The 24,807-nt window shown below is 32.5% G+C and overlaps 5 protein-coding genes across 9 annotated transcripts; 2 read left to right on the forward strand and 3 right to left on the reverse strand.

Moving 5' to 3' along the window:
• The first annotated feature begins 378 nt into the window (after positions 1-378).
• Positions 379-5,396, forward strand: LOC108753040 (transmembrane protein 208). The gene is made up of 5 exons (XM_018494369.1): positions 379-601; positions 2,393-2,542; positions 2,723-2,859; positions 3,124-3,208; positions 3,319-5,396. The coding sequence occupies exons 1-5, from the start codon at positions 596-598 to the stop codon at positions 3,454-3,456; spliced, it is 516 nt and encodes a 171-aa protein (XP_018349871.1). The 5' UTR covers positions 379-595; the 3' UTR covers positions 3,457-5,396.
• An 853-nt stretch (positions 5,397-6,249) lies between these two features.
• LOC108752998 (protein abrupt-like) lies at positions 6,250-8,844 on the reverse strand. Of its 3 annotated transcripts, XM_018494275.1 has the most exons (5): positions 8,712-8,735; positions 8,382-8,466; positions 7,889-8,089; positions 7,213-7,816; positions 6,250-7,082 (listed from the first exon to the last, which is right to left on the reverse strand). In XM_018494275.1, the coding sequence occupies exons 3-5, from the start codon at positions 8,081-8,083 to the stop codon at positions 6,799-6,801; spliced, it is 1,083 nt and encodes a 360-aa protein (XP_018349777.1). In that variant the 5' UTR covers positions 8,084-8,089; positions 8,382-8,466; positions 8,712-8,735; the 3' UTR covers positions 6,250-6,798. The 3 variants fall into 3 exon arrangements, with proteins under 3 accessions (XP_018349777.1, XP_018349778.1, XP_018349779.1); XM_018494276.1 differs by lacking the exon at positions 8,382-8,466 and having other exon boundaries at positions 8,712-8,844; XM_018494277.1 differs by lacking the exons at positions 8,382-8,466; positions 8,712-8,735 and adding an exon at positions 8,321-8,362.
• A 1,834-nt stretch (positions 8,845-10,678) lies between these two features.
• On the reverse strand, positions 10,679-14,194 carry LOC108753003 (probable splicing factor, arginine/serine-rich 7). The gene is made up of 4 exons (XM_018494283.1): positions 14,136-14,194; positions 13,604-14,041; positions 11,726-12,506; positions 10,679-11,216 (listed from the first exon to the last, which is right to left on the reverse strand). The coding sequence occupies exons 2-4, from the start codon at positions 13,923-13,925 to the stop codon at positions 10,832-10,834; spliced, it is 1,488 nt and encodes a 495-aa protein (XP_018349785.1). The 5' UTR covers positions 13,926-14,041; positions 14,136-14,194; the 3' UTR covers positions 10,679-10,831.
• Positions 14,195-14,272: 78 nt separating this feature from the next.
• On the forward strand, positions 14,273-20,898 carry LOC108753005 (protein salvador homolog 1-like). Of its 3 annotated transcripts, XM_018494287.1 has the most exons (9): positions 14,273-14,469; positions 14,565-14,745; positions 14,904-15,007; positions 15,757-15,833; positions 17,974-18,101; positions 18,283-18,513; positions 19,947-20,171; positions 20,248-20,553; positions 20,657-20,898. In XM_018494287.1, the coding sequence occupies exons 3-9, from the start codon at positions 14,917-14,919 to the stop codon at positions 20,757-20,759; spliced, it is 1,161 nt and encodes a 386-aa protein (XP_018349789.1). In that variant the 5' UTR covers positions 14,273-14,469; positions 14,565-14,745; positions 14,904-14,916; the 3' UTR covers positions 20,760-20,898. The 3 variants fall into 3 exon arrangements, with proteins under 3 accessions (XP_018349789.1, XP_018349788.1, XP_018349790.1); XM_018494286.1 differs by lacking the exons at positions 14,273-14,469; positions 14,565-14,745 and having other exon boundaries at positions 14,756-15,007; XM_018494288.1 differs by lacking the exons at positions 14,273-14,469; positions 14,565-14,745; positions 15,757-15,833 and having other exon boundaries at positions 14,932-15,007.
• A 99-nt stretch (positions 20,899-20,997) lies between these two features.
• On the reverse strand, positions 20,998-21,648 carry LOC108753011. The gene is made up of 2 exons (XM_018494300.1): positions 21,232-21,648; positions 20,998-21,158 (listed from the first exon to the last, which is right to left on the reverse strand). The coding sequence occupies exons 1-2, from the start codon at positions 21,407-21,409 to the stop codon at positions 21,004-21,006; spliced, it is 333 nt and encodes a 110-aa protein (XP_018349802.1). The 5' UTR covers positions 21,410-21,648; the 3' UTR covers positions 20,998-21,003.
• Positions 21,649-24,807: the final 3,159 nt, after the last annotated feature.

The raw sequence follows: 24,807 nt of genomic DNA on the forward strand, positions 1-24,807 counted from the left end.
GTACTAAATCCTCAGGATAGAGAGTGCGATCCAATCCTTGACGCTACAAATGTTTCCAAGTGTTTGATTGATCAATCGGAAGAAAGAATTTTACTAATTGATCAATCAAAAAATGCTTCCAAGTATTTGCATCAAGTGGACGATAGCCAGAAGCATGCCGACTATCTTGATTATGATTAGTCAATTCTTAAAAATTGCGGCATATGGTTATGGCCAATATAAACGCTCCCTTAGGACCTCTAGTCAATTTTACTAAACAACAAATGCGATTGGTCAGTTAAATGAAACACAACCATTGTAAAGAGAAATACCAAAAACTTATACTCATGTAGCTATAGAGCATGTTACGTGGAAATGTGACCATAGTGCATGCTCGCTTTACAGTATTTTGTGGCTGTGACACTTTTCCTAACCTGAATTGTTATCACTTCGACAAATAATATGTTGGTCTGCGGGGCAGAGTGACGCTTTTTTTTTTGTCAAATTAATTTTTGTCGTACAAAAACGCATGGAATGAGTCCAATTTCATTAAAGTCAGTGAGGAAGACAGAATTCTTGAATATTACCAACTCTTTTGATAGGAAGATCAAATAAGATGACAGTGAGTTTATATTTCATATTTTTTTCGCAGTGAATGTTCATTCTTAATTAATCGACGTTTCCATAAGAAACGTTCCGATTGTTTAGTCTACTCGTATTATGAAACCTCTTGCGTGTACTATTATTATCAAGTGACAAAATACATTCACATCTGATTATCTGGTATCGCTTTAAAGCTGTTTGCGAACTGTGTACGCGATTAACGTACAATATAATACTACATAACCTGGATATTATTCTTGCTATGTCATACTGTGCTTTTGTGGAAAATGCTTGTCTTTACACAATTCAACGCAAAACTACACATATGATGTACATATATATATATATATACATACTTTATACAGTTATTGTAGAACAGGCATTAGAAAAGGTCGCAAGTCGTAAACCATATAAAATTGGTTGATCATAGTTGAATATGATAAAAATAATCAACTATAATTTGTTAATTTCTTACAGCTTAAGGGTCCTCTACATGGAAGTCGTAGGAAACTGATCAATTCTAATCGAGTATTCTTCTTATATTTGATATGATTGGTTACTTTTCTACTCTACGACCATCTACGACTTCTATGCAGAGGACCCTCTACAGCTTGCGATCCTATTATAGAATAGGCTTAAGACTAAAACTTCCTACTTGCAGAATCGGCATAAGGGTATATCCACACAAATTTGTATAGTCGCATGAACGTATAGGCATAAAGAAAATTATCCAATTGCATTTCTCTTATAAAGTCGCATGTAAAAATGGTTGCCTGGTTTCTACTTTAGCCAATTACGATGTAGCGAGTCCATCATAATTGGCTGAAATAGAATCGGACTATTGATCGTAATTGTTAACCCGTAGCCCGATCGGGTTTGCATCAACCTGGGTTGAAAAATGCTTTACTATTGATTGACGTTACACGCTCTACCAATAGGAGAGCACGAAACGTAATTAATTTAATGGTATCAATCATGTAACTTTTTCTAGGGCAGAAACATGAAGTGAAAATTTTTTGTAGGTATGTGTATATGTATGTATATATGTATACATACATTCATACATAAAAATATTCACTTTTCACGTTTCCACTCTAAAGAAAAACTTATACGATCGCGTTATTTACCGAAAAAAAGTAATAAATAATTTATAACGTATCGATAAGTTATTTTTTCCGTTACAAATAACGAAGTTAACTAATTACATATAAAAAGTTACTTTTTTTCAGTAATGAATAGAGTTGCCAATTCTCGCACGAAAAGAGTATATACATTGATTAGTAAAAAGAGTACACTTTCTAAAAAAAAGAAAAAGATGAACAGATGGTTTTTTTTTATTTTAAATGCCGGTATTCAATAAAATGACATTTCTAGAGTATAATTTTGATTGACTTTATTCAGTTTTCATAAAGATATAAATATGTTTATTCACATTTTACTTTGTAACGAGATTTTTTTAATGTTAATAGAACTGAGAAAATAAAATTGATTTATATATTCCGTACTTCTCAACTTATAAGTTTTTTTAACAAATATATATATAACCAAATCTCTAATAAAATCCCTAATATATAAATAAATATTTATATATCACATACTGTCCAAAGCGAACACAGCTTTAGTACAAGACAAGTAAAACTTTTTTATAAAATAATAAAAATTTAAATATTGAATAATTTTTTAAATTTTGTCTTATTTAAAAAAAAAAAGATACAATAAGATGTATCCTGATACCCAATCCTGAGTACACGTAACGTAAATCATAGCTTAGAATTAACTGGACGTAATTCTTGAACGTATCCCTGTACAGACGAAGAAAGTTAAGGTATTGACCAAAGGAGCAAAGCAAATAAAGGAAGAGAATGTCTCTACGCTGAGTTTTTATATCTATATGGCCTTAGGCGCAATGGGAATGCACTTTATAACGATGATGTTGAGTGAATTCAACGCACTGACGATAGTAAGTTGAATCCCGTGTCTGATGAGGTTTATTCACGTCGAATGCTCCAACATGCTTCAACATATTCCTACTATAGCTCCTACAACGAGCCCATTGAAGCATGCGACGCGAACAAATCCATGGATACCGATATAGCTCTGCAGCTATGAAACCCCTTAACTGTGTATAATATCGTTACAGAGTCTAATGGCATTTTCTGCAATTATATATATAGGAAGCTACCAATTCATGTCGTACATGGCTCGCGCCACGTACTCAGAATCCGGCCAGCTCCTGGATCCAGGTGTTGATCTGAACATGGAAGGTGGTATAGCAGAGTAAGTTTTTACTATAACTGTACTCTTCTCATCGTTATTACTTTCTTCCTAGATAGCATGAAGACGTCCATAGTATGTCTATTGGACATTCACTTCTAGACATTGGAATGTTCATAGAATGTCTAAATTAGGTCTGTCAGATTCATGAAATATATATTTGTTATAAGCGGATAGGAATTGAATTTAAAATGGACATCCTTAGAATGTCCAGTGTTATCTGGATCCTATTGTTCATTGAACAAAGTATCATAATTTTGTTTACAGACATTTCAAAGATTTAATCATATTAACGTCAGGAGTGCAAATTTTGTCCCTTATTTCGAACTACTTCTGGTTATTGTGGCTTTTGGTAGGTACTTCAATAAATCATTTGCATTGCTTTCCTTATTCAATGTCACAAAAAGACCACATATATGTGGAACTCTTGTTATTTATATATATATTTTGGAAATTCTACAGGTACCATTGAGGGGAAGCTGGGTGCTCTGGAAACAAATTTTGGCTCCATGGTTCTTTGCTCAGCCACAAGAGCAATCTGAGATGAATGAGAAGAAAATGCGCAAGTTAGAAAGAAAAATGGCGAAGCGATATCAATGAAAATCTTCGTTGCTGTACAATAAAAAACTTTCATTGAATTATACCTGATTTAACCAAGTGCATGGTAGTAAGTTCAAAAAACACTAGAAAGAGACAGAAGTTTGGAAAAATTTAAAATTTTTTCTTGTCAAGAAAATTGAGACTGTGCGATGGTTCGACATTATATAGGATAAATATTAAATGAAACAAGATTTTGGAGGTTTTTACAAAAATGTACGAAATAAGGAAACACTTTCACAGAATTAAAAGGAAAATCGCAAATTGAGAAATAGATTTTTCGCCTTTATCTCTTTGCATTTTAAACAGTTGATTCTCAGCAGACTGCAATCCATTTTATTATGTCTATAAGTAACGAGGCACTTCTTATTCGATAGTACTTGTAAATTCATTCCTATATAAAAAGTCGGAGGCAATACTAAATTATATATATTATTGGAAAGTCAATCTTAATCAAATATATTCAAAAAGACATTACATTAAAGTAGGAAAGTAAAGAAAGTCTTAAAGTTATTTAAAGTTGAATAATAGATGACCAGAATAATCATAAGATCAGTCCAGTGGAACAGTCGTAACACACTAATTGTAACTGTTAGTAGTAAAAACAGAATCCCATGTTCTCAGTGGGTTCCATTGATTTTTCCATTAGCTTATAATATATTTATATATTAATAAATATTACTTCCATCACGATTTATATAGGAGTAAAACTTCTGGATAAGAAGTATCTCGATTTGTTAATCTTTATCTAACTTTGTTAATTATGCTAATGTAAATGATCCTTTTTGTAATTATAGCGATAATACAGTAATGCTCAATTTTTTAAATCTTTTATTATATGCGTGAGAATTTAAATAATAAAATGAGAACACACACACACGCGCGCGTGCATACGCAAGTGCCTTCTTGGAAATAATGGTAACAAATGACGTTGAAACACGTTGAAGTAATGGTGGAATAGATAAAAGTCAAATAAACTATCATACTTGTATGTATTGTACATTTGGTAATTATACAGTTTAGCTAACTCAAAAATCAATGAAATTAGACTATTCGACACGTTCTTGCATAAAAAAGCGTTATTCTACTTTGCGAACTGAAATATTAGTTAGGGTCGTAAAATTACCAGGATATATATTACGGAATGAGATATTATCCCATTAGTGCTGAGTTCAGATTCCCACTAGAGTATCACTCCATTCTTGTTTATCGAACAAGACAAGGGTGACATGACACTCGGGAAGCACCCATGTGGGAATCTGAACACGCTTTAGGGGATCCGCACACACTTTCCGGAATAACAATCGAAAGATGTATCATAAGAATTAACCAATCAGTCAAGAATTTTCAAAATCTTTTAACTTTGATTGGCTAACTTTTAGAGTGCCATCACAGGAAGCACGGAAACGACTTTATTAGATATTTTTCGGTCCTAGTGGAATTAATTCAAACTTGAGTTATCGGGAGCACCCACAGCCGATTATTTATCCAGTAGATCCATAAATAAGAATCAATCGTTTGGTGAACAAGCTGCATTCTGAAATCCATCGCAAAAAAAGTGTTGCAACTTTTTTGTAACCAGCTTACATATAGGAACATACGCCGATTGTATTTTGTGTACTCATTTGAGTTGTGATTTACATTTTCGCCTTTCCATATACTATTTACGACATTTGTGTTCTGACCATGTTGACTTCCATATTTATCCAGAGGAAGAATTAATTTAATAACAAGATATAAAGACTTCGAGAAGCTACATAAGGGATTCTAAAGCCGTCTATATTACCGACTAAATCGTAATTTTCCACTATGGCCACGACTTCGGACGAGTGGCAGTGGGGAGAATCATGAGAAACGCGCTACGGTTTATTGGAATCGGACTTCATACTACATTCTCTTATGGACTTACAGGATTCTCGTCTCTGACAAATTTTTATCTTGATAAATTTTATCGACTTATTTTTTACATATTTGAAATTGTTTAGTATATGACATGGTCTCTTATAATTATTTTTTGTTTAATCTTTTGCATTATTTTTATTCATTAAAATATTACTTATTATTTATTAGAATTATTTGTGTCAAGATTTAAATTTTAATTTGTTATCATTTGCTAGAACTAATAGAGATCAAGTAAATGTCAAAAATGTTTTTCTATATGTTAAGTATAATATATGAACTATTAAAAATTACTTATATTACATCTATTATGTGCTCTTTTCTAATCGTTTTATTTTTTAAATTTGCTTTTGTAAAATAAGAGTCGATTTCTATACTTTTTTAGCCTATTCTGAAACTTCACAACAGCAATTTCATTTCACTACTTAGGGATGTCGTTACGCAGATATTATACAAAAAAGTTACGCAATAACAGCAGAACGATACCGAATTGTCGTTAAGAAGTTACAGAATAGGTTTACAGAAAAAAATATGTAAAGAAAATTTTTGGAAAACTATATATAAAGATGTATTTTTTAATAAAGCAATATTTGCAATCATTTTACACAGAACGTAAAATATATCGAAAATTCCCCTTTCAATAATCAAAATTGGCATATTTAAAATTGAATTATTCCTAATCAGAAAACGAAACAAAGCTGTCAAATTAAAATCAATATGATTTTATTCTATTCCGACAAGACAATTTTCGATATTTTATAAGTGTACTTTTACTACGGTCCACTTAATGCTATAAATGTTTTAAAGCATTCTTTGGTTAATTAATAAAATTCTTTTTTCTGATTGGTCAATCAAATACTTTAAAGCATTTGTAGCATTAAATGAACTATACCCTTTATTAAGTGTAAATACTTTATTGAAAATCTTTCTATTTTAATATATTTTGTAATAATTTTCGTATATTTTCTCGCTTATGACGTTATCATTCTGAAAATCTGTAATGAATGGAAAGTATCTTAAGCCAATACCTAGAACTGCAATCTTGAGCATTGACTTAGACTGAAAATATATCTAAACTTATATCTCTAATCATAGATTTTATTACAAATGTTTTTGTTTGATTACTGTATTATGAAGCCAATTTTATATATATAGCGACAATTATATACAGGATAGGTACTAAGCATTCTAAGATTTGAAGGAGTGATTCCTCTCACAAATTCACTTAGTATCCATTCTGTATACATATAATACAAAAATAGCATTTTTATTTAGATTTAGATAAAAAATATGTTGTCTCTTTCCAACTAAACGTATTACCTGTTCAAATTGCTGGATATCGATGTATGCGTGCATGCACAATCAAACAGCACACACGAGCGCGCGCGTATGTAAATACATACAAAGAAGACGAAACATCTTGATTAAAATATGTCTTTAAATGCATCATTGGACCAGTCTTTCTCTGATATCAGTGTCTAGACCCTTCTTTTTTCGATAATTGTACTCTGATTGATAACTCGGTGGATGATTGTGTTCGTGTACCCCCGTCGGCATGAATCTCTCAGCAATCACAGAACATTTACCGCGGCAACCGCGATGCTGCTCCGCACAACGATAATGTGAGCTATTATATACTTTAGAACGAGAGGTCATGTTGTACACGTATCCTTCATGGACCAACTGTGGTCTACCTCTGGCAGATAGTCTGTAGACCACTGGTTCCACATCTATACCAAAAAATTTATATCAACTTTCTTTTAATCAAGATTCATTTCACACAACGATTAGATTAATATAAATATCTTGTAATCAGTAAATTAATATTTCATTATGTTTATGAATAATATAATAAAATACCTGACTGTAGTAATGATGTTCCTTCCAAATTTTGTTCGTTAGACAACTCAATTATTTTTTCACTATTATTAACAGTCTTACTAGTCTTGTTACATCTAATATCCTTTTCATAATTGGAATCATCCTTTTCATAATTGGAATTCATGTTATCTGATTTTTCATTGTTATCTGACAAGAGACAAACATCGTCCTTGTCACCGTCAACATTTGACTCATTTTTCAATTTTTTAATCGAATTATAATTGTCCTCGACCACCTGTTTCTTTCTCGTTTTATTGTTCCTGTTGGTTATCCTGCGAGAGTGTACAGATTCATCTGGAATTTTATTCTTGCCTTCTTTCTCGCTTAGAACATTAGATAAAGCGTTTACATCCTTGAAATCATGTGAATCTGACACATTGACATAATCATTTAACAATGGTATGATGTGTCCCTCGCCACCTTCTAATCCTTTTATTTGCAGCATTTGTGCGACTTTTAGGAAAGTAGACAGGTCATCCTGTTTTATATTCACCTCTCCTTGATACATGAACTTCAGCAGAGATATTACTTCTGTATGCTTTACATCTTTCAGTATTATCACTGGATGTTGACAAGGATTTTCCTGCAAAACAACTTGAGGTATTACTTAAAGTACAATTTTATTTACAGGATATTGTTAACAATAAAGTTATACCTTGAATATATTTTTGAAGTAAGGACTGCATACAGACAAAACTAGCTTGTGGGCAGCTAACAATTGTCCCTCTACAGCAATTGTTACGTCAACCAAATTGTTTTCATTCAAATGAGAAAGGAAGCCTGAAGTCAAATTGTTGCAAAAGTCATTCCATCTCAAAGAAAATTCCTTGGATAACAATTTAGTAGCCATGTTTCTCTATAAGAAAATTAATTTTTAATGATCTAAGCCCTTTAATAATCATGAAAAGAATTTCTTACAATCTAATGTTATTAAACACATATAATGTAAAAAAAAAAATAAAACAATGTCTATAAAATACCCATGTTTTCAAATGTGTTGAAAGGAATTATTAAACAAAATATTAAATTCTTTAGTTTTTTAACAAATAATTTAATATTAAGTACTAACTAATTTAATATTACGTACAATTAACCTAATACTTAACCCCCTTCCTATTATGGGTCACTAGTAAGCAGTGATTCCTTACTTTTTCTTAACTTGTGGGTCTTTTGGTAATCATAACTTTTTTTTACACTATATTTTATTTTCCAAATGAAGTTTAAACATTTGTTCTAGAAAGTTGAATATAGATTTGTAAATTTTTAGAGATTTTGTTAAACTATTTTAATTAAGTGAAAATATTAATAATAATATTAATTAGGTGAACGATTCTAGTAACCTACGATGATAGGATGAGGCATCGAATTAGGCATGGTGTATTGCAAGATTTAAGAATACAATATATATTTTTGATATCTTTATGATAAAAACGGATAATTAAACAGTTTAAAAATAAATAAAGGAAACACAAAATTACCTTAAGATTTTAGCAGATATAAAAAATAACATGTATTACTCTTTCTTTATTTTTATTGTTACTTTTTCGTTTAATATAATTGCATACGTGCTTCGGTTATCGTTTTTGATGTTGTCACAAATCGTTCAAATGATCAAACGGTACCATAATGGACTTGCTACAATAAAGCGGCATCTACAATGAAATTTTAAGGCATAATGCCTACTGCACACTGGACGCGATAAGCAATGAGCGACGAGCGATATCCAATGAAAACTCTGCTTTTTCTCACTTGACGATGCAAAGCAGAGCTTTCATTGGGTATCGCTCATCGCATCTAGCGTGAAGTAGGCATAAGGTCAGCGTCTCATGGAGTGAAAATTTACAATGGAATGGAACAGAGTGACCAATCACAATCGCAGAAAGAAAGTAGAGTAATGACTCCGGCACACCAGCGTGATATTCGCGCGACACGCGATATCCAATGAGAATATATCTTTAGAATAAAAACATTGATAAAACTGTACACTCATTGGATATCGAAAATCGCGCTGGTGTGCCGGAGGTATTAGGCTGTTTTCACATAGAACGTAACTTGCGTCAATCAATGAAATTGTATCAAATTATGGAAGCTTTCCAGCAGAGACACAATTCTTAAGAATTTTACACATGAAATACATAACAGAGCATAAGTATAACATAAAGCCGCTAAACCAATGAGCATCCTATGTAAATCAATATGACGACATTATGCTAGATGTTCATTGGTCCAGCAATTTTATGTTATGCTTATGCTCTGTCATGCATTTCATGTGTGAAGCCCTTTACAGATTATGTCATACGGCATACGATTACGCTAATATAATTGCTCCCTAGGGGGACATTTACATGCAAGCGTCAAGCGTCAAGCAGCGGAAGCAGCAACCAATCAGCTGGGCAATACGGGCAGTGGTGTGAAAAATATTTGTTACGTCACTGTAAAAATTGTCTCGTTGATTGGTTGCTGCTTCCGCTGCTTAAAACTTGATGCTTTCATCTGAGCTTTTCTAAGCGAGCACAGACTCTCGCATAACTAACGCATAACATATAAGACATAAGAAATCCATCCAATCAGAATTCTTTATTTTATGGAAAGAAAGGAAACGAAGGATTTTGATTGGTACATTTTCTTATGCATTATGTGTTATGTAAGAGTCTGTGCTCCCCGCTATAAACACAACGCGAGGTAACGAGTAAAAGACCTTAACACAATGAGAATGCAACAGCGATAGCGATAGAAATAGTGATAGCAATCTTCGCATTATGTTTAGGCTTTAACTATCAAGAATCTGTGCATTATAAAATTTTATTACACAGTATAATCAAATTGAAATAATGCGAAATTTTCTAATAGTTCGAAACTAATTCGGTTGTATTGGAACAAATTCATCTAAAATAATAAAAAATTGAAAACTCTAGTTTGAATAAATTTAACTTAAAAAATTAAGAAATATAATCAACAAAAACAAATTTATATGCATGAAACTATAAAATATTTTCTGTAAAAATTTGTTCATTAACATAATATTATGTTATGCTCGCGACTCGAAGTTCGGTTCGATAGTCTGGACGTACTTTAACGTGTACCATCGACGGTACATAATGCAGAATATGTTAAATTAACAGGCACATTGAATTCCTATAATCGATTACAGCAGATATTGAAACATATGGTCTATTCTTTTCTATTTAATTTTTTACATCATTCATCTTTTTTCTTCTTCACAAACCATTTAGCTTATTATAATATATATATAATTAAAGATTCCCTTGACCAAGTTGTTTTGTACGAAGCATTGTTTTTCTAGGTCATCTAAAAACGTGCTTAAAATAGAAATATGCAACAAAAAGGAAAAAGAGGATGAGGAGGAGATCAAACTACTGCCGATTCCCAAAAAAATGAAGATTCATTTGTAAAAGCAAACTGAATTTATGATACATTTCAATCGTCAATACATACGAATTGCCTCTTCGAAAGAATGCTGTATATCCATATATATTTGTCACTGTATCAATACATTAGCGATAAAGACAAGTAGTTTGTTGAATTTCACGATAACTGAATTTCGGAAAACTGTATTAATGATGAATGGAGTCCTTGTCTAATTTTCCGAATCCATTATTTTCTCCTTGCTATCGTTTTCCGATGCGGATCTATTCTTGTCGTCCGATTGTTTAGAATCCGACTTGTCACTCGATCGCTTCTCTTTGTTAGATTTCTTCTCGCTTCTACTGCTCTCTTTCTCGGCCCTCTCCCGATCGCTATCGCTTCTCTTACCATTGTCTGACTTATCCTTGCTGCGCCTTTCTCGATCTTTATCCTTGGTCTTGTCCACGGAATACTTGGATTTGGATGATCTGGACTTCGATTTTGAACGCGACCGCCTAGACCTGGATGTAGAACCCTTGCTTCGTGAACGTGAACGACTGCGACGACGAGGTGATCTCTTCTTCCGCTCTTTTGACCTAGATGGTGATCGACGTGACCTTTGACGAGATAAAAAGTTAATACATGTATTAATATATGTATTAAAAATATACTAATCTCTTTAAAGATGGAGATTTCATTCGCATCCTGAATTCCTTTTTTCCATACTGAAACATTTTTCTACAATATACTTTATATCTTTCTAGAATTTGTAATTGTGAATTCCATCACTCGCACTACGCTGGTTCAGTGTATATTAAAAGTTGCTTTATATAAAATATCTCAGTGCAGTAATACAATATAATCAACTTTGACAACAAAATAATACATGTATATTATGTTAAATAATGTGACAATATCATTAAGATAGTTAATCGTATAAAATATTCATATACTTTTACATTTAACTTTGCTAATTTCATGTACTATATAGCAGCTTTTAGTATGCACTGATCTAGCGTAGTGCAAAAGTGACCGAATTCGCTATACACTAAATATAAGTAGAATTCAATATATGTGTGTGAATACAATATGACTTTGGCAAAGACAAAAGATTATTTAGTTATACCTCGACCTTCTCGATCTGCTACGCGAACGGTGGCGACTACGCGAATTGCTGCGTCGTCTCGATGGAGAGCTGCGCCTGCGATCCTTCGATCGAGACCGTTTGGAGCGCGAGCGCGATCGACGCCGATGACGAGATCGCGAGCGTCGGTGGCGCGATCGCGAACGCTTACGTGATCTCGAGCGTCGGCTGCGTCCGCGGGATCGCGAACGAGACTTACGGCTGCGCGAGCCACTTCTGCTTCGCTTATCCTTGGAAAGCATACCGATCATCGGGTCGATTGCCGCAGAGATGAGATTGTGTGCCTCCTTTACCCGCGACATTGCTTCTTCAATTTCCTTTTGTGCAGCTTCGTTGCTCTTTGCCTCTGGTTTGGCGATCGCCTGTGTTGAGTGATACAGCTTGATCGATCGTTCTGCAAACTGCTTTCCATTCAGCAGCAACGCCGCAATCACAGCTGCCTGTTCAGACAGCTCCACCAGCGCATAATGCTCGGCATCCGAGTCCCTACTGCACATACGCAGGTACTTGATCTCTATGTTGTTGTTGCTGAAGAAGTCCAGTAGCTGCTCAGGGCTCACCGATGTATCCAGATTTGCCACCACAAGCGTCCGACGAATCTCTTCGATACGTCTGCTGTCCAGATGACCTGGTAAGTGCGGATAGGACGGCAAGCTATTTGCCTCTAGCTTAGGATCCATCGTGGTAATCACATGATTTGGGGGAATACCTTCAATAGCATTCACAACATTCGGTGGTAACTTTGGTTCTGACGGATAGAGGCCTGAAAGAATAAAAAAGGATAAGATTTATGTTAAAAAAAGATAAAACATTTCTTGAAAATTAAGAAAAAGAATGTTCTCTTTTTTTAAATTTACATACATTACAAGGTGTAAATTTAAAGGTTCAAAATTTGGAACTCAAAGTAATATAGCAACAAAGTTTTTGAAAAATTAAATAAAAAATAGTTACTTGTAAATGTTTATTTTAAGGGAATTAAAGACAATTAGTCATAATGTAAAGTATCCTCTTTTATAAATTCGAAAGTTCTTTTTCAGAATTGAAATATGTATATATACATTAATATCTTTGAGATGGAGTTTATGTCAAAAACGACAAAAAAATTTGAAATTAAGATCCTCTTTATCATTTCTTAGTACAATATAATGCTCTAGAGCTGTCATTTTATGACAACATTTGTATTCATATAAAACCTATTTTATAATTGCAGAAGTATAATTGTAAGTGATTATAGTTAATAAAAATTCACCAATCACAATCAATGAAGAATATTCGATTGTGATCAATTCTTACAACTACAACTATTCACAATTACACTTATATTGTAGAATAAGTTTGTAAGTACAGTCTGTACTTACGAAATAGCAGTCCACATACTAGTAGTTTGCACAAAGAATGTAGTTCGTAGAATTGAAATTAGATGTCTAATTAAAATGTTATCGTTATGTGAAAATTTACTAAATTTGACATATGTATATGTGAGATATTGATACAATAATTGAGTAATGTGTCAATATCATTAATATATCAGTGATTTTTATAACAACTGACCAGATTAAATGTTTAAATGTTTTATTAAATTCTATTATAATTTTGGAGTGTCACAGACAAAAGGATAATAAATAAAATAAAAACAGCTATTGTAATAGCAAATTGACAAAATAAGTTCCTTTGGCTCTTTCATTCTATGCTACTTGAATAGAACTAAATCCTAGAGTTTATCCCTTGTTATCTTTGCTTGATCTTGCTCTATCGAAACTGCAAAGAGGTCGAAGCGTTCAGCTTATAAGCAAAGTGTTGGACAGGCCTGATTTACTATAGATATCTATTATAGATCAGTAGTCTAAATCATATTCTTACCTGGTACAACTGTGCCATTGTTGGTTAGCTCCAAGGCACGCTGCTCGTCCGGGATATCTCCAGTTTGATATGGGATCACTATCAATGCACGATCGATAAAAACAGTATTGGTCATGTGTTGTGCCACAGAGACACAACCCTGGTCATGGAACTTGATGTAGCATATGCGCGACTGCACAGGTACGGCGACATCCCTAATCGTTGGGTATAACCTGATGTCCTCGATTTTGCCTAGATACCCAAAAAGTGTTTGCATCTGATCCTTGGTGGCCTGGGGCGCGATGTTTGTCACCTGAACCACCTTCGTTGAGCCAACCGCCATTCCGTTCACAGCGATCTACTGCGATCTCGTACGTGAACAAGGCTGTAGAGGTTACGTTTAATGCGAGAGGCTAAACCTTATCATTTTTTTTGTAATACTACGAATACTTTACTATCCTGAAACAAAAGACTGTTTCGAAAAAATTCGTTTTTATCTTTAGTGAGAAACACCTTACAACTCGAACCCTTTTAATCGGTTTCCTAAATTCACCTCAACTAGCGTTGGTTGTTGAGGCAACAAACATAGGATGCGTTCCGAGGTACGCATGTAGCGTACTTCGCATTCCTTTTCTTCTTCCGGTGCCTTTTCATGATGACGCTCAACGCTTAGTTTCTTTCTGTCAAAAGAAATCACGTGAACAAAATTAACGCTTGATATTCGTCAATTTTTGTTATGTGACTTATTTTGACACAAAAAATGAGTGTCGAGCGTTAGCATAAAAAGGCATCTTAAAAATGAGCGTCGAGCGTGAAGCATGAAAAGGTCCCTTTATACATCGTGGTATCACCCATCTCTATATCCGATCAATCGTGATACTCGTGAGGTTGACAATAGAAATTTGATATAAATTTATAGAAAACGATATAAATTAATAGAAATTATATTTTCAATTGCTTTCTATCAACTTTTTTTTACCAGAATCCAGAGTTGGCTGTTGGCGTAGCTGTGACAGATTTTCGAACCTAAATAATCTGAACTTAACGAATTAGAATTATTTCGACTCGAAAGGCAGAACGGTAGTTTTTTCTGAAGAATTCATAAGATTCGGTTGTTGTATGCAAAAAAACGTTGAATGAGCATAATTTTATCAAAATTAGAGGTGAGGAAGCTGAACTAAATAATTACCTATAGCTTAATAGGTTAAGTTGTTTTGGTGTGTTAACTTCATTATATGTACGACGTTTACACGACCGAGCTACACGATTCTAATCAGTTCACGCTCCGATTTAATATTTCTCTCGCGCGACTGTTGACAAGACCGACTCGCAACATGTTATCAAGAAAGAATAAGGATCTGAGGACAATCAAGGAGGGAGTAATTGGCAGATATGTGAAGAAAGAAACGCCACCCGAGATGCCAAGTATGTATTTCAAGAATATGCTTTTTGTTCTTTTTTTCTTTTCTTCGCCATATATTCCTTCTTAGCACTCAGATGTTTGCAACTTGGTTTATTTTTTATAACTGCACTAGTATACTTATGCTGAAAATGGTAATAGATGCATATTTAGAGTTGGACGAAAGCACGAGAAAATTTTTTAGTGTAGTACATATAGCAGAGCGATAAAGGAACAAGTCTATATAAATATTTGGTTTTGCAATAGTATTCCTCATTATTCATGTTGTTTCTTGTTTAAATTGTAAAACAAATATGATTTTATATATAAAGATTGACGACAAACGTAAATCTTTTACTGTAGTATAAAATCATTGAGTGTAAAAGAGGAAATTTTAAACTCAAATTAAATTGGGAAAAACGTTTTTTTCATGTATCATACATTTTTGTCACGAATTTTGTCATGAATTTATCACCTATTTACCTTGTACTTAATTTAATTATAATTGGAAATGTAAAGAATTTTTCATTGTCATATATATCTTTCAGGAGCATACATTATATTTGACATTCACACAATGAATTAATACAAAAAATTTTTATGAATATAGAACCTTTGATAAAACAGTTGATTAATTAAATGTATTTTCTTCTCTTTTTTTTTAAATAAAGTCTTTTACTCTTTCATTCCTCATATATCACCTATATTCTAACTAGCACTATTATTACTTTGCAAAAGAAATATCAATTATACGACTCATGTTACTTATATTTAGTTATCAATGTGTGGACAACAGAGCCGAACAAAAAACCTAGGCGGCGTAACAATCATCCAATGATGCCAAATTCTACGGTAAAAATTATATTGTACATAAATGTATTGAATATTATACATCATTATGTAATGTTCTCTGATATGAATCCATTGAAAGAAAAATAAAATTAAAGATTTACTCGTGTTGACAAATAAGTATTGTTGAGGTTTACCAGTATTAAATTATAATATTATTTCTTATTATTGTGTGCCAAAAGTAATTTTTTTATTACTGTCAGTATAAGCAGATTTTTTACCATATATTCCCAAGAGATTATTGTAGTCTTTTGCTGAAAAATTTTTTCATTGATCAATAAATTGTTATAGTGTAATGTTATATAGGAAATTATTTTAAAAAAATAACTAAAAAATAAATAAGTTACTTTAACCGTTACTTTTTTTTATGTTAAAACAAGATTAATCTAAAAAAATTTGCAATATTTTTTGTTTGAATATTAATAAAAGCAACAAACAACAGTGACATTAGACCGATATATGAAAACAGGAGGGAAATATTTTTTCAGCCTGAGAGAGAGAGAGAGGGGGGGGGGGAGCTTGAGCTTCCTGCATATTTCAGAATGAATTTATACGTATACATATCTAGTTTTACAAATTACGAGTTAATTAAATTTTCAATTTTTAAACAATCCAGTTGAGATATTTTTCACAATAAATTTTGTAGTACAGAAAATCCAGGTTCGAAATATTATTCAAATGGGATAATATTTTTCACAATAAATTATTTATAGTTTTTAAGACGTTTATTAGCATCAAATCAGTAACGGCTTTCTAAGATGTTTTGCAGCACTAATATTAAATGAATTCACGAAGAAAAATGTTTGATTAACTGGAATTCTGATGGAAAAAATGAACACGATCCAGAATTCTGGTTAAATCTACTAAAAATCTAGTTGAGATAACCAACATTCAGAATTTCTTTGATCAAATCTACTAGAATTCTAGTAGATTTAATCAGAAGTAAACTTAACCAGAATTCTGCATCGTTCATTTTCCACCAGAATTCCAGTTAAGTTTGACCAAATATTTTTCTTCGTGTTGTCAATTAATTTGTAATATTCCAGCTTTGATTTAGGACTGTTTAATTATTTCAAGATTGACAAATAATCGTCGCACAGTTAGTTTGAAAATTGTATGTCCACAAAAAATATTAATTCTAACTATAATTTTTTAACTATGATATTATAATCACAAATGCCAAATACTTTTCTCTCTGTGTAGTAATATCATTTACTTATTAAACTGATAAGCAATTTAATAATTTGTGATGCTAATCAACATTTTTATAATAATATTCTAATTTAATTAATCTTATTAATGAGAATCTTAAATCTGCAAATAATTTATTGCGAAAAACATTACCTCAGCCATAATTTGAAATACTATAAGATTCGTCTTACTTAATTAATCCTAGAAGAATTAGTTCATATGTATATACTGAGGTACACGGATTATTGACGAGTAGCTATTTGATTTCATATAATGGAAAAAGAATACTATGTTTAGATAATTATGTGCCTAGCGGAATAATTTTGAATGCAATTTCATGCACTCAACGGTAATTCTGTATACTAAGGATGAGAATGTATAGAAAGGATGACCTAATAAAGGTCAAATAAAGAACAAAAAGGTTTATATTTAATGGTCATTGTACAATTAGAAATAAACAAAGTTTTAATTATTAGATTCACGTTGAGAACTTGCATTGGCTTCTATGCTTTTATATTATGCACTGAGTTAGTAATCCTATAGAATTTCTCTTTAATTTATTTAAGATTTATTTTCATCGACCTAAATTTAAAAAAGTAACGTTACAAATAACATTTTATTCTCAATCCTTGTTATATAAGATAATAATATTTGCATATATCCTTGTGCAAAACATAAATTCTGAGTTTAAAACAGATTCGATAAAAAAGATAATTTACTAATCCTACAATATAGATTTGTAATTCATGTAATTTTTTTCTACAATAGGTATTTCTCAAAGTCTCAAAATATTATTAGAACACCACACATATCAATTTTTTATCGACGAGCTCTAAGAAAAAGTTATATACGATATATCTCATAATTTCCAAGCAGCTGGTCAAGAATCATTGAACATATAAGAAGACATCTGAAGATGTTGATTTTTATCGATGCTTCTCTCGTGTCATAGTCCATTTCTCCGCAACCTAGTATGGTGCAAAAATTCGGAAATATGAAAACTACGAACAGCGCCGTTGGTCTGGGCAGCCATGAGGGAAAATATACACCAAATAATTCTGTTCCTGACTTAACTCAAAGGTTAATAGTGAATTTTACATTTAATATGATTTTGCATAATAATACTTTATAATTATACTGTTAAACAACAATATTTTATACAAAATAAAACTATGAAATAATTATTAAGAAAGAACGAAATAAATTTTACCAGGGAATGTCATAACATTCCTCCAATTTTATGCTTTTATTTTTATAATAGATTTGCCGGCCTATCTGTTAATACTGGAATGAATGACGGCATGTTTTCGAGGACAGCAACACCCATGTACCATGCTGAACTGTCACCCGCAATGTCACATACTTATATCAATCAATACGCTGGATCCGAGTACCATCTGGATAGAGTCCAGACACCACAGATGCCTTACATGCCTTTCGACGTCGACGGTTACGAAGATTATAATCACTCCATTTATCGTCATAATACTAGGTATGAGAATGATTTTCATATTTATAATTTCCATATTTTCATACATGTCTATTTTTTATATTACGAATTGCTTTGAATTATTGTTGCTTTAAATTACAACACGCATAGGTGACTTTCTGTTAAAACTCCTGAGGACTCGCCTCACCCATATTGAATTGTGATATCATAAGCGAGAAATGACACATTAATTTTTTTTGCATTTGTAAATAAAGACAATTTGAATAAAATGAAATAATGAGAGCGCTGTAAAACACTTTAAATTGGATTATAATAATACGATTTTTAATATAATTATTGTTCTAGTCATTCTGCATAAAAAAGAATTAAGTCGATATAAAAGAACCATTAATAAAAATAGCATCACTTGGTTTTTATTTTTCAATTTGGGACAATAAGATAATGATGCTCCAGATAATAATTCTTCTATAGATAATGTATATTAAATCGGATAATTTTCTTTCTTTATAAAATAAGATATAAAATGAGAAAATATTAAATGTTTGATAAAATTCAACAAAACCTGCTTGATTTTTTCTGTAGTGTTTATTTCTCCTGCTTACTTCTCTCAAGCGTGTTCTGTGAATAATGTACAAATTTTTTCCCACGATTTTAATGGTTGCATTCAGCAGAGAAAGCAGCTTTGCAACTATTGTAAAATTCTTCAATATTGATTTATAGGCCTGTCCAATTTGAACTCCGGAGCCAAAACGCAAAGCTATCGACGCAAAAAAATTCAATAGGAAAGATTTTTTAGGAACTATAAAGTGTTGCTAAGTTACTCAAAAGAGGAACACCAGGTGATGGGATCGGGGATTTTTATGAGCTTTTTAAATAAGATTTATAAAAATGATATTTTCATTTATATAATTTTTCAAATTATTACAATAATTATTAAAAAAATCGATTTCTTCGGAACTGTGGGCCAACGGCTGAAACGACCGGACATGTATCGGTTTTTTTTTCGCTAAAGAGCAGCTTGTAAAAAGCGCATCAAAATCCCCGACTCCATCACCTGGTATTCTTCTTGTCAGATATATTTCAACACTTTACAGTCCCCGAAATCTTATCCTATTATATTATTGAATTTTTTGCGTCAATGACTTCGTGTTTTGGCTCTCGAGCTTAAATTGGATAGGCTTGGTTTATACATTTAGATCTATAAGGAACCAAATTCAAGAACCAATCGTATTGAATAATTTTACGTCATTAATCCAACCTAGATTGATGCAAACCGCTCGAGCCGAATATGTTATAAATTTGTAGCATCTCTATTAAATAATGTTAAAATCATATCATTGAAATTGATACAATTTTTTTATTCTATAATTACGAACATAAAAATTAGTTAATATAAAGAGATTTAATATGAAAATTATTGCTTATTTTATACTTGTTGAAAATATAGTGTTTCAAGTTTCGATTTTCGGTTGAAGCTATAGTAGATGCTATTCGGAAAGATCGAGTTCTCGGAATGAGCAGCAGCAGGATGAATTGCCTTTGCCACCTGGATGGTCAGTTGACTTCACACTCCGTGGTCGAAAATACTACATCGATCATAACACTAAGACCACGCATTGGTCGCATCCACTTGAAAAAGAGGGTTTACCCACAGGATGGGAGAGAATTGAGTCTCCTGAGTACGGTGTTTATTACGTCAAGTGAGTGAACTTGGAAGAGGATTCGACAGGTCATCGGTATATGTCACAACGAAAATATTTCGCCTTTCTTTCTCAGCCACATCACGCGCCAAGCTCAGTATGAACATCCGTGTTACCCACATGAGATGCAAGCTGTGCGAGTCGTATCACCACCACGGCATACTCATTTTCACTCTCACAGTGTTTTGGTGCCGGCCAATCCATATTTGAATGAGGAAATACCACACTGGTTGTATGTGTACAGCAGGGCCTCAATAGCTTTAGATCGCAAGCTGCGTTGGGAATTGTTTCGTTTGCCCGAGTTGGACTGTTTCAATGCTATGCTTACCAGACTGTACAAGCAGGAACTGGAGGAAGTTGTAATGCGTTATGAGGAATATAGGTGAGAAATAAGATTCATTAAAACAATGACGATCTACATTATCTTCAATATATGTACAATCTTATTTTTACATTTTGTATTTTGTATATTTTTGCCTCTGTAGATCGGCATTACTATGCGAAATGGAACAAAGATTGAAAGAATTAAATCCAGAATCTAGCAATTCTAATGTTGGTGCTATTGCTTTACGAAGATCTCTTCCCTGAAAGAGAAGTCTATTAACAATCAATTGTTATACATTGTTTCTCTTTTGACTGACTGAGGAAAAGTTCCCTGGTAGCTTTATAATAAAACGTTATAATAAATGATTGATAACTCTATTTTACAAATGTGTATATAGTGTAATACCTAAAGAAAATTTCTTTTTTTATAATACATATTATTCTGCAGCAATACACAAGGGTTGGATGGTTTTTGAAAAATAATAATTATTAATTGTGTTACCTAAATTTAATTAACAATTGCTTCTTCATTTTTCTTATTCTCTTTTTCCTGAGTAATCTCGTCCTCATATGTAATATTAAAATTATTGGTGAGTGTCAGTCCTGTTACTTGATATACATGCATATTAGATGATGTTTCACTTAAAAGTCTATAAGATTTTCCTGCGAAAAATAAATGTTCCGTCATCCTCTTTAACAAAATATCAAAATAAAAAATCGATAAAAATTGATTTACTTCGTTCTGTAGAGTCTTCTGGCATTTTATGTTTCATAATATTGTAAAACAAAACACCAAACATATTCCATCCCACGATAGCGTAAATTATCGCGAGTTTTCGTTTTATGTTCATGGCTTCTTGTTTGTTTTGTAATTTGTTTCTTATAAACCATCGTTCCAACAATTTTTTAATCATTTTTGGGGATTATGTGTGTGCGTGCGTAAAAATCATATAACCTATATCAAAGAACAATGATAGTTAATTAGAAACATCTACTCTCACTAACATGCACATGTCACATGAGCCACCGACGAGATACTATTAAAGACCAGAGCTCCTACTTCTTCTTCGCTAATGAATAATCCCGATTTGTACCATGGAGTCGATACGCCAATAACAAGATAGCCGCTCCAAACGAGTAGCGAGTAGGCTAAATCGTGAGTAGCATGGAAGTACTACGTTGGTATCACTGTTTTATTACCCTCCCCCGAGAGCGCCCGCGAGATACAGGTCTGGCGGGAGAAGTTCAAATGTGGAGGTTGGTGGCTTTGAAGAAAGTCAGTACAACGCGGCACATTTTGACAGGTTTCTTTAATAAGGAAAAGATATCTCTAGGAGTGTTCGAAAAAGTTTTATCAATAAATGAAGTGAGTTTGGTTGACTTAGGAAAAGTGATAGGGCAGTAAAAAATTACATGGTTGATATCTTGTAGCTTCAATAATGTACCGATCACTAATAAATAGAAGGTCATTAGTCATCTATGTAAAATTTTTTCAAAAATATTGAAAATTTTTATATATTTTACATATGTGTAGGTTAGGTTAGGTTTTTGCCCTATGTATATATATATATATAATATATATAAATATATATTAAAATTTTCAACATTTTCAATTCTAAGCGACTAATGATCTTCTATTTACTAGAGATCGGTACGTTACTAAAGCTATGGATATCGCGCATGCGTCTGAAACCTTTTAACGACACCAGCTTAATTTTCACCGAGCGTTTAAACCGGATCAGAATGTAAGAACCAACCACAGTCGAGCATTCCCCTGTCGTTAGACTGTAACAGGGGAACACTCGACTGTAGTTGGTTCTTACATTCTAATCCGGTTTAAACCCTCTCAGTGGAAACTAGGACACTGTTAAAAATTGAACCTTGAGCAAATTTTCGTGACTATCAATAGGACCCGGGGGGCCCAAGGATAATTGAAAAACGATAACGTTACCGGCAATTAATAAAAATTTATGATTATTAATATAAATATTTTGTTAATACATTATTAAATTTGTTTTTTTATTATATAAATTCTGTATAAATAAGTGTGTTATTTAACACACTTAATGCTATAATATCTTATATATTGCCGAAAAATTACAATTTTTTCTCTGCAGTTATTATCTCTATTGATAATCAACTCGAATGATGGCATTAAAATCAGTTTTAAATAAAAATCGAGTATTATTAAATTTTTAACATATGTACACATATCTATGAAACTAATAAATCATAAAATTAGTACTGTATTATTAGTTCCTTATTCTCAAACACTTAAATTTTAGCAGGCACGCGAACTTCCATAAGTGCTGACTGTCTTTAATAGTGAGTGCTTTCTATTTGATGACACAAGTCGACGCAAGTATCGTTCCATCTTTATCACTCTCTGAATGTTAAGAAGGATAGAACAACGCTTATGTTGATCTGTGTCATCAAATGAAAAGCACTCAGTATCTCATTGGTGCCGCGCAAATTGCGATGCGGTAGCCAATAAGCCTTCAGCTCCTAATGTGTTCATTGGTTACTGCGTCCCATTTTGCCGCGCGGCAAGCGTTTCCGCGTCCAGTGTGCAGGAACCATGAATGAGCCATATAGAGTTCTAGATTTGTAAGAAAAGCGCGACTGATGTTAAGTATTTTGATTGGTTATCGCAATTACGTGATTAACAGCCAATGAGAAACTAATTTCTGTGCACTAAAAATGGCTGCATAATGGATGATTGGTAAACTTCATAGTCTGTCTTGCAAACGACGCGGACTAGAGAGCCTCACAGGGAGAGAGTGACAAATTGCATCACGTGACCGTCTCCTCTGATTGGATATGGGCATCAAGGCTCCATAGACTTTGGCTACTGCATCACATTTTGCCGCGCGACAAGCGTTTCCGCGTCCAGTATGCAGAAGCCATTACGTGGACGACCCATTTTTAGTACTTCTTCTATTTTTTAGTATTTTTTATTTTTACGATACTAACATAGGTCGATCGCGCTTCTCGTATAAATATAGAACTCTGGTACGTGTAAGTTGAGTTGAGTTATACCGTTTTTTATAGCGTATATTTTTATCAAAACTTGGGTTCTTTCTAACATTTACCTTTGTCACTAATCGTACTATAATCATGGTGTAAAAAATAAGGTGAACCATTTCCACGGATGCGCAGTGGATTGAAAGTAGTGGGGAGATCCGTCAACCAATCAATTTTTGAATTCATTTATAGAAATTCATGATTCGTTCTGCAAATTAGTACAATTTTGATTGGTCGAACTCCGCCACTATGCGCAATGGTTTTTCTTATATAATTCTATCATACTATGACCTATCAATGACTGCGTTCAACAGTGAAAACTAATCAGTTAGCGCTTAATGATTCTTTAATATACTTTTATATACTTCTTGCCTTTAGTTCTTCACTGGATCTAAGTGTAGGAACCAATTATATTGAAGAATCACTAAGCGCTAACTGATTACTTTTCTTTGCTGAACGCAGCCAATCAAAAAGAATCAAAATGGTGAATACGAATATCTATATATCTAATAGCTTATGCTTAGACTCATTTCAGACTGATTGCTATTTCATTTGTGCGTTTTTGTCATACAACAAATGTGTACAGAATAGAGAGATCCTCGGATCTTTCTGTCCTATAGCCAATCAATAGGCTTGAAATATTTATCGTACGATAAAAACACAAATAAAATTTTCCCTAAAGCGACTAGTCTGGGGCTCTATTCTTGAAAAATATCGCATAGAAAAAACTAAAGAAATGTTATAATATATGTAATGCATAATATGATATTTCTCTAGTTTTTCGTATGCGATACTTTTTGAGAATAGGGGCCCTGCTCGTTGACCAATTGAATGTGATCTATAAGTAATCAATGAAGGTCATTTACTTAGCGAGTAGACTAGCCGCTTTATCGACTTGTACACCCAATCAAATCGGAAAAGCAATAAAAATTTCACAAAATTTTATGAATTGTTAGACGCAATATTCTTTTATTAATTTATACTAATATTAAATTTACTTAAAGTAACAATCATGTAAAATTATGTGCAGTTAAAATGCATTATTATACATTGAAAAAATTTACTTTTAACTTCCCGGTAAAAAAATTTTTCATACATGAATATATAATTATATAAATATGTGTAAAGTTACATAAACATAAATATTCAAAAACATAATTGAAATATGTCTATACATGTTCATAATATATCCTTATTTCTTTTGTAAAATTACTTTTTAATGTATTAAAAATAATAATAAGAAAACATAAAAATAGTCAAAAGCATAATTTTCTAATTTTTTAAGAAA

The sequence above is a fragment of the Trachymyrmex septentrionalis genome, unplaced genomic scaffold (assembly GCF_001594115.1).
Source record: "Trachymyrmex septentrionalis isolate Tsep2-gDNA-1 unplaced genomic scaffold, Tsep1.0 scaffold63, whole genome shotgun sequence".
Classification (NCBI taxonomy): Eukaryota; Metazoa; Arthropoda; class Insecta; order Hymenoptera; family Formicidae; genus Trachymyrmex; species Trachymyrmex septentrionalis.

Excerpts from the sequence above, each read along its gene's own strand:
- LOC108753040 (XM_018494369.1), top strand. Across the intron at positions 2,543-2,722 it reads AATTCAACGCACTGACGATA|AGTCTAATGGCATTTTCTGC; the intron begins GTAAGTTGAATC and ends ATATCGTTACAG. Across the intron at positions 2,860-3,123 it reads ATGGAAGGTGGTATAGCAGA|ACATTTCAAAGATTTAATCA; the intron begins GTAAGTTTTTAC and ends TTTTGTTTACAG.
- LOC108752998 (XM_018494276.1), bottom strand. The coding sequence starts at position 8,083 with ATGGCTACTAAATTGTTATCCAAGGAATTTTCTTTGAGATGGAATGAC. Across the intron at positions 7,817-7,888 it reads ACTTCAAAAATATATTCAAG|GAAAATCCTTGTCAACATCC; the intron begins GTATAACTTTAT and ends GTTGTTTTGCAG. Across the intron at positions 7,083-7,212 it reads AACATCATTACTACAGTCAG|ATGTGGAACCAGTGGTCTAC; the intron begins GTATTTTATTAT and ends TTTTTGGTATAG.
- LOC108753003 (XM_018494283.1), bottom strand. The coding sequence starts at position 13,925 with ATGGCGGTTGGCTCAACGAAGGTGGTTCAGGTGACAAACATCGCGCCC. Across the intron at positions 12,507-13,603 it reads CAATGGCACAGTTGTACCAG|GCCTCTATCCGTCAGAACCA; the intron begins GTAAGAATATGA and ends TTATTCTTTCAG. Across the intron at positions 11,217-11,725 it reads AGCAGATCGAGAAGGTCGAG|GTCACGTCGATCACCATCTA; the intron begins GTATAACTAAAT and ends ATCTCGTCAAAG.
- LOC108753005 (XM_018494286.1), top strand. The coding sequence starts at position 14,818 with ATGTACGACGTTTACACGACCGAGCTACACGATTCTAATCAGTTCACG. Across the intron at positions 15,008-15,756 it reads AACGCCACCCGAGATGCCAA|TTATCAATGTGTGGACAACA; the intron begins GTATGTATTTCA and ends ACTTATATTTAG. Across the intron at positions 20,172-20,247 it reads TACGGTGTTTATTACGTCAA|CCACATCACGCGCCAAGCTC; the intron begins GTGAGTGAACTT and ends TTTCTTTCTCAG.
- LOC108753011 (XM_018494300.1), bottom strand. The coding sequence starts at position 21,409 with ATGATTAAAAAATTGTTGGAACGATGGTTTATAAGAAACAAATTACAA. Across the intron at positions 21,159-21,231 it reads AGAAGACTCTACAGAACGAA|GAAAATCTTATAGACTTTTA; the intron begins GTAAATCAATTT and ends TATTTTTCGCAG.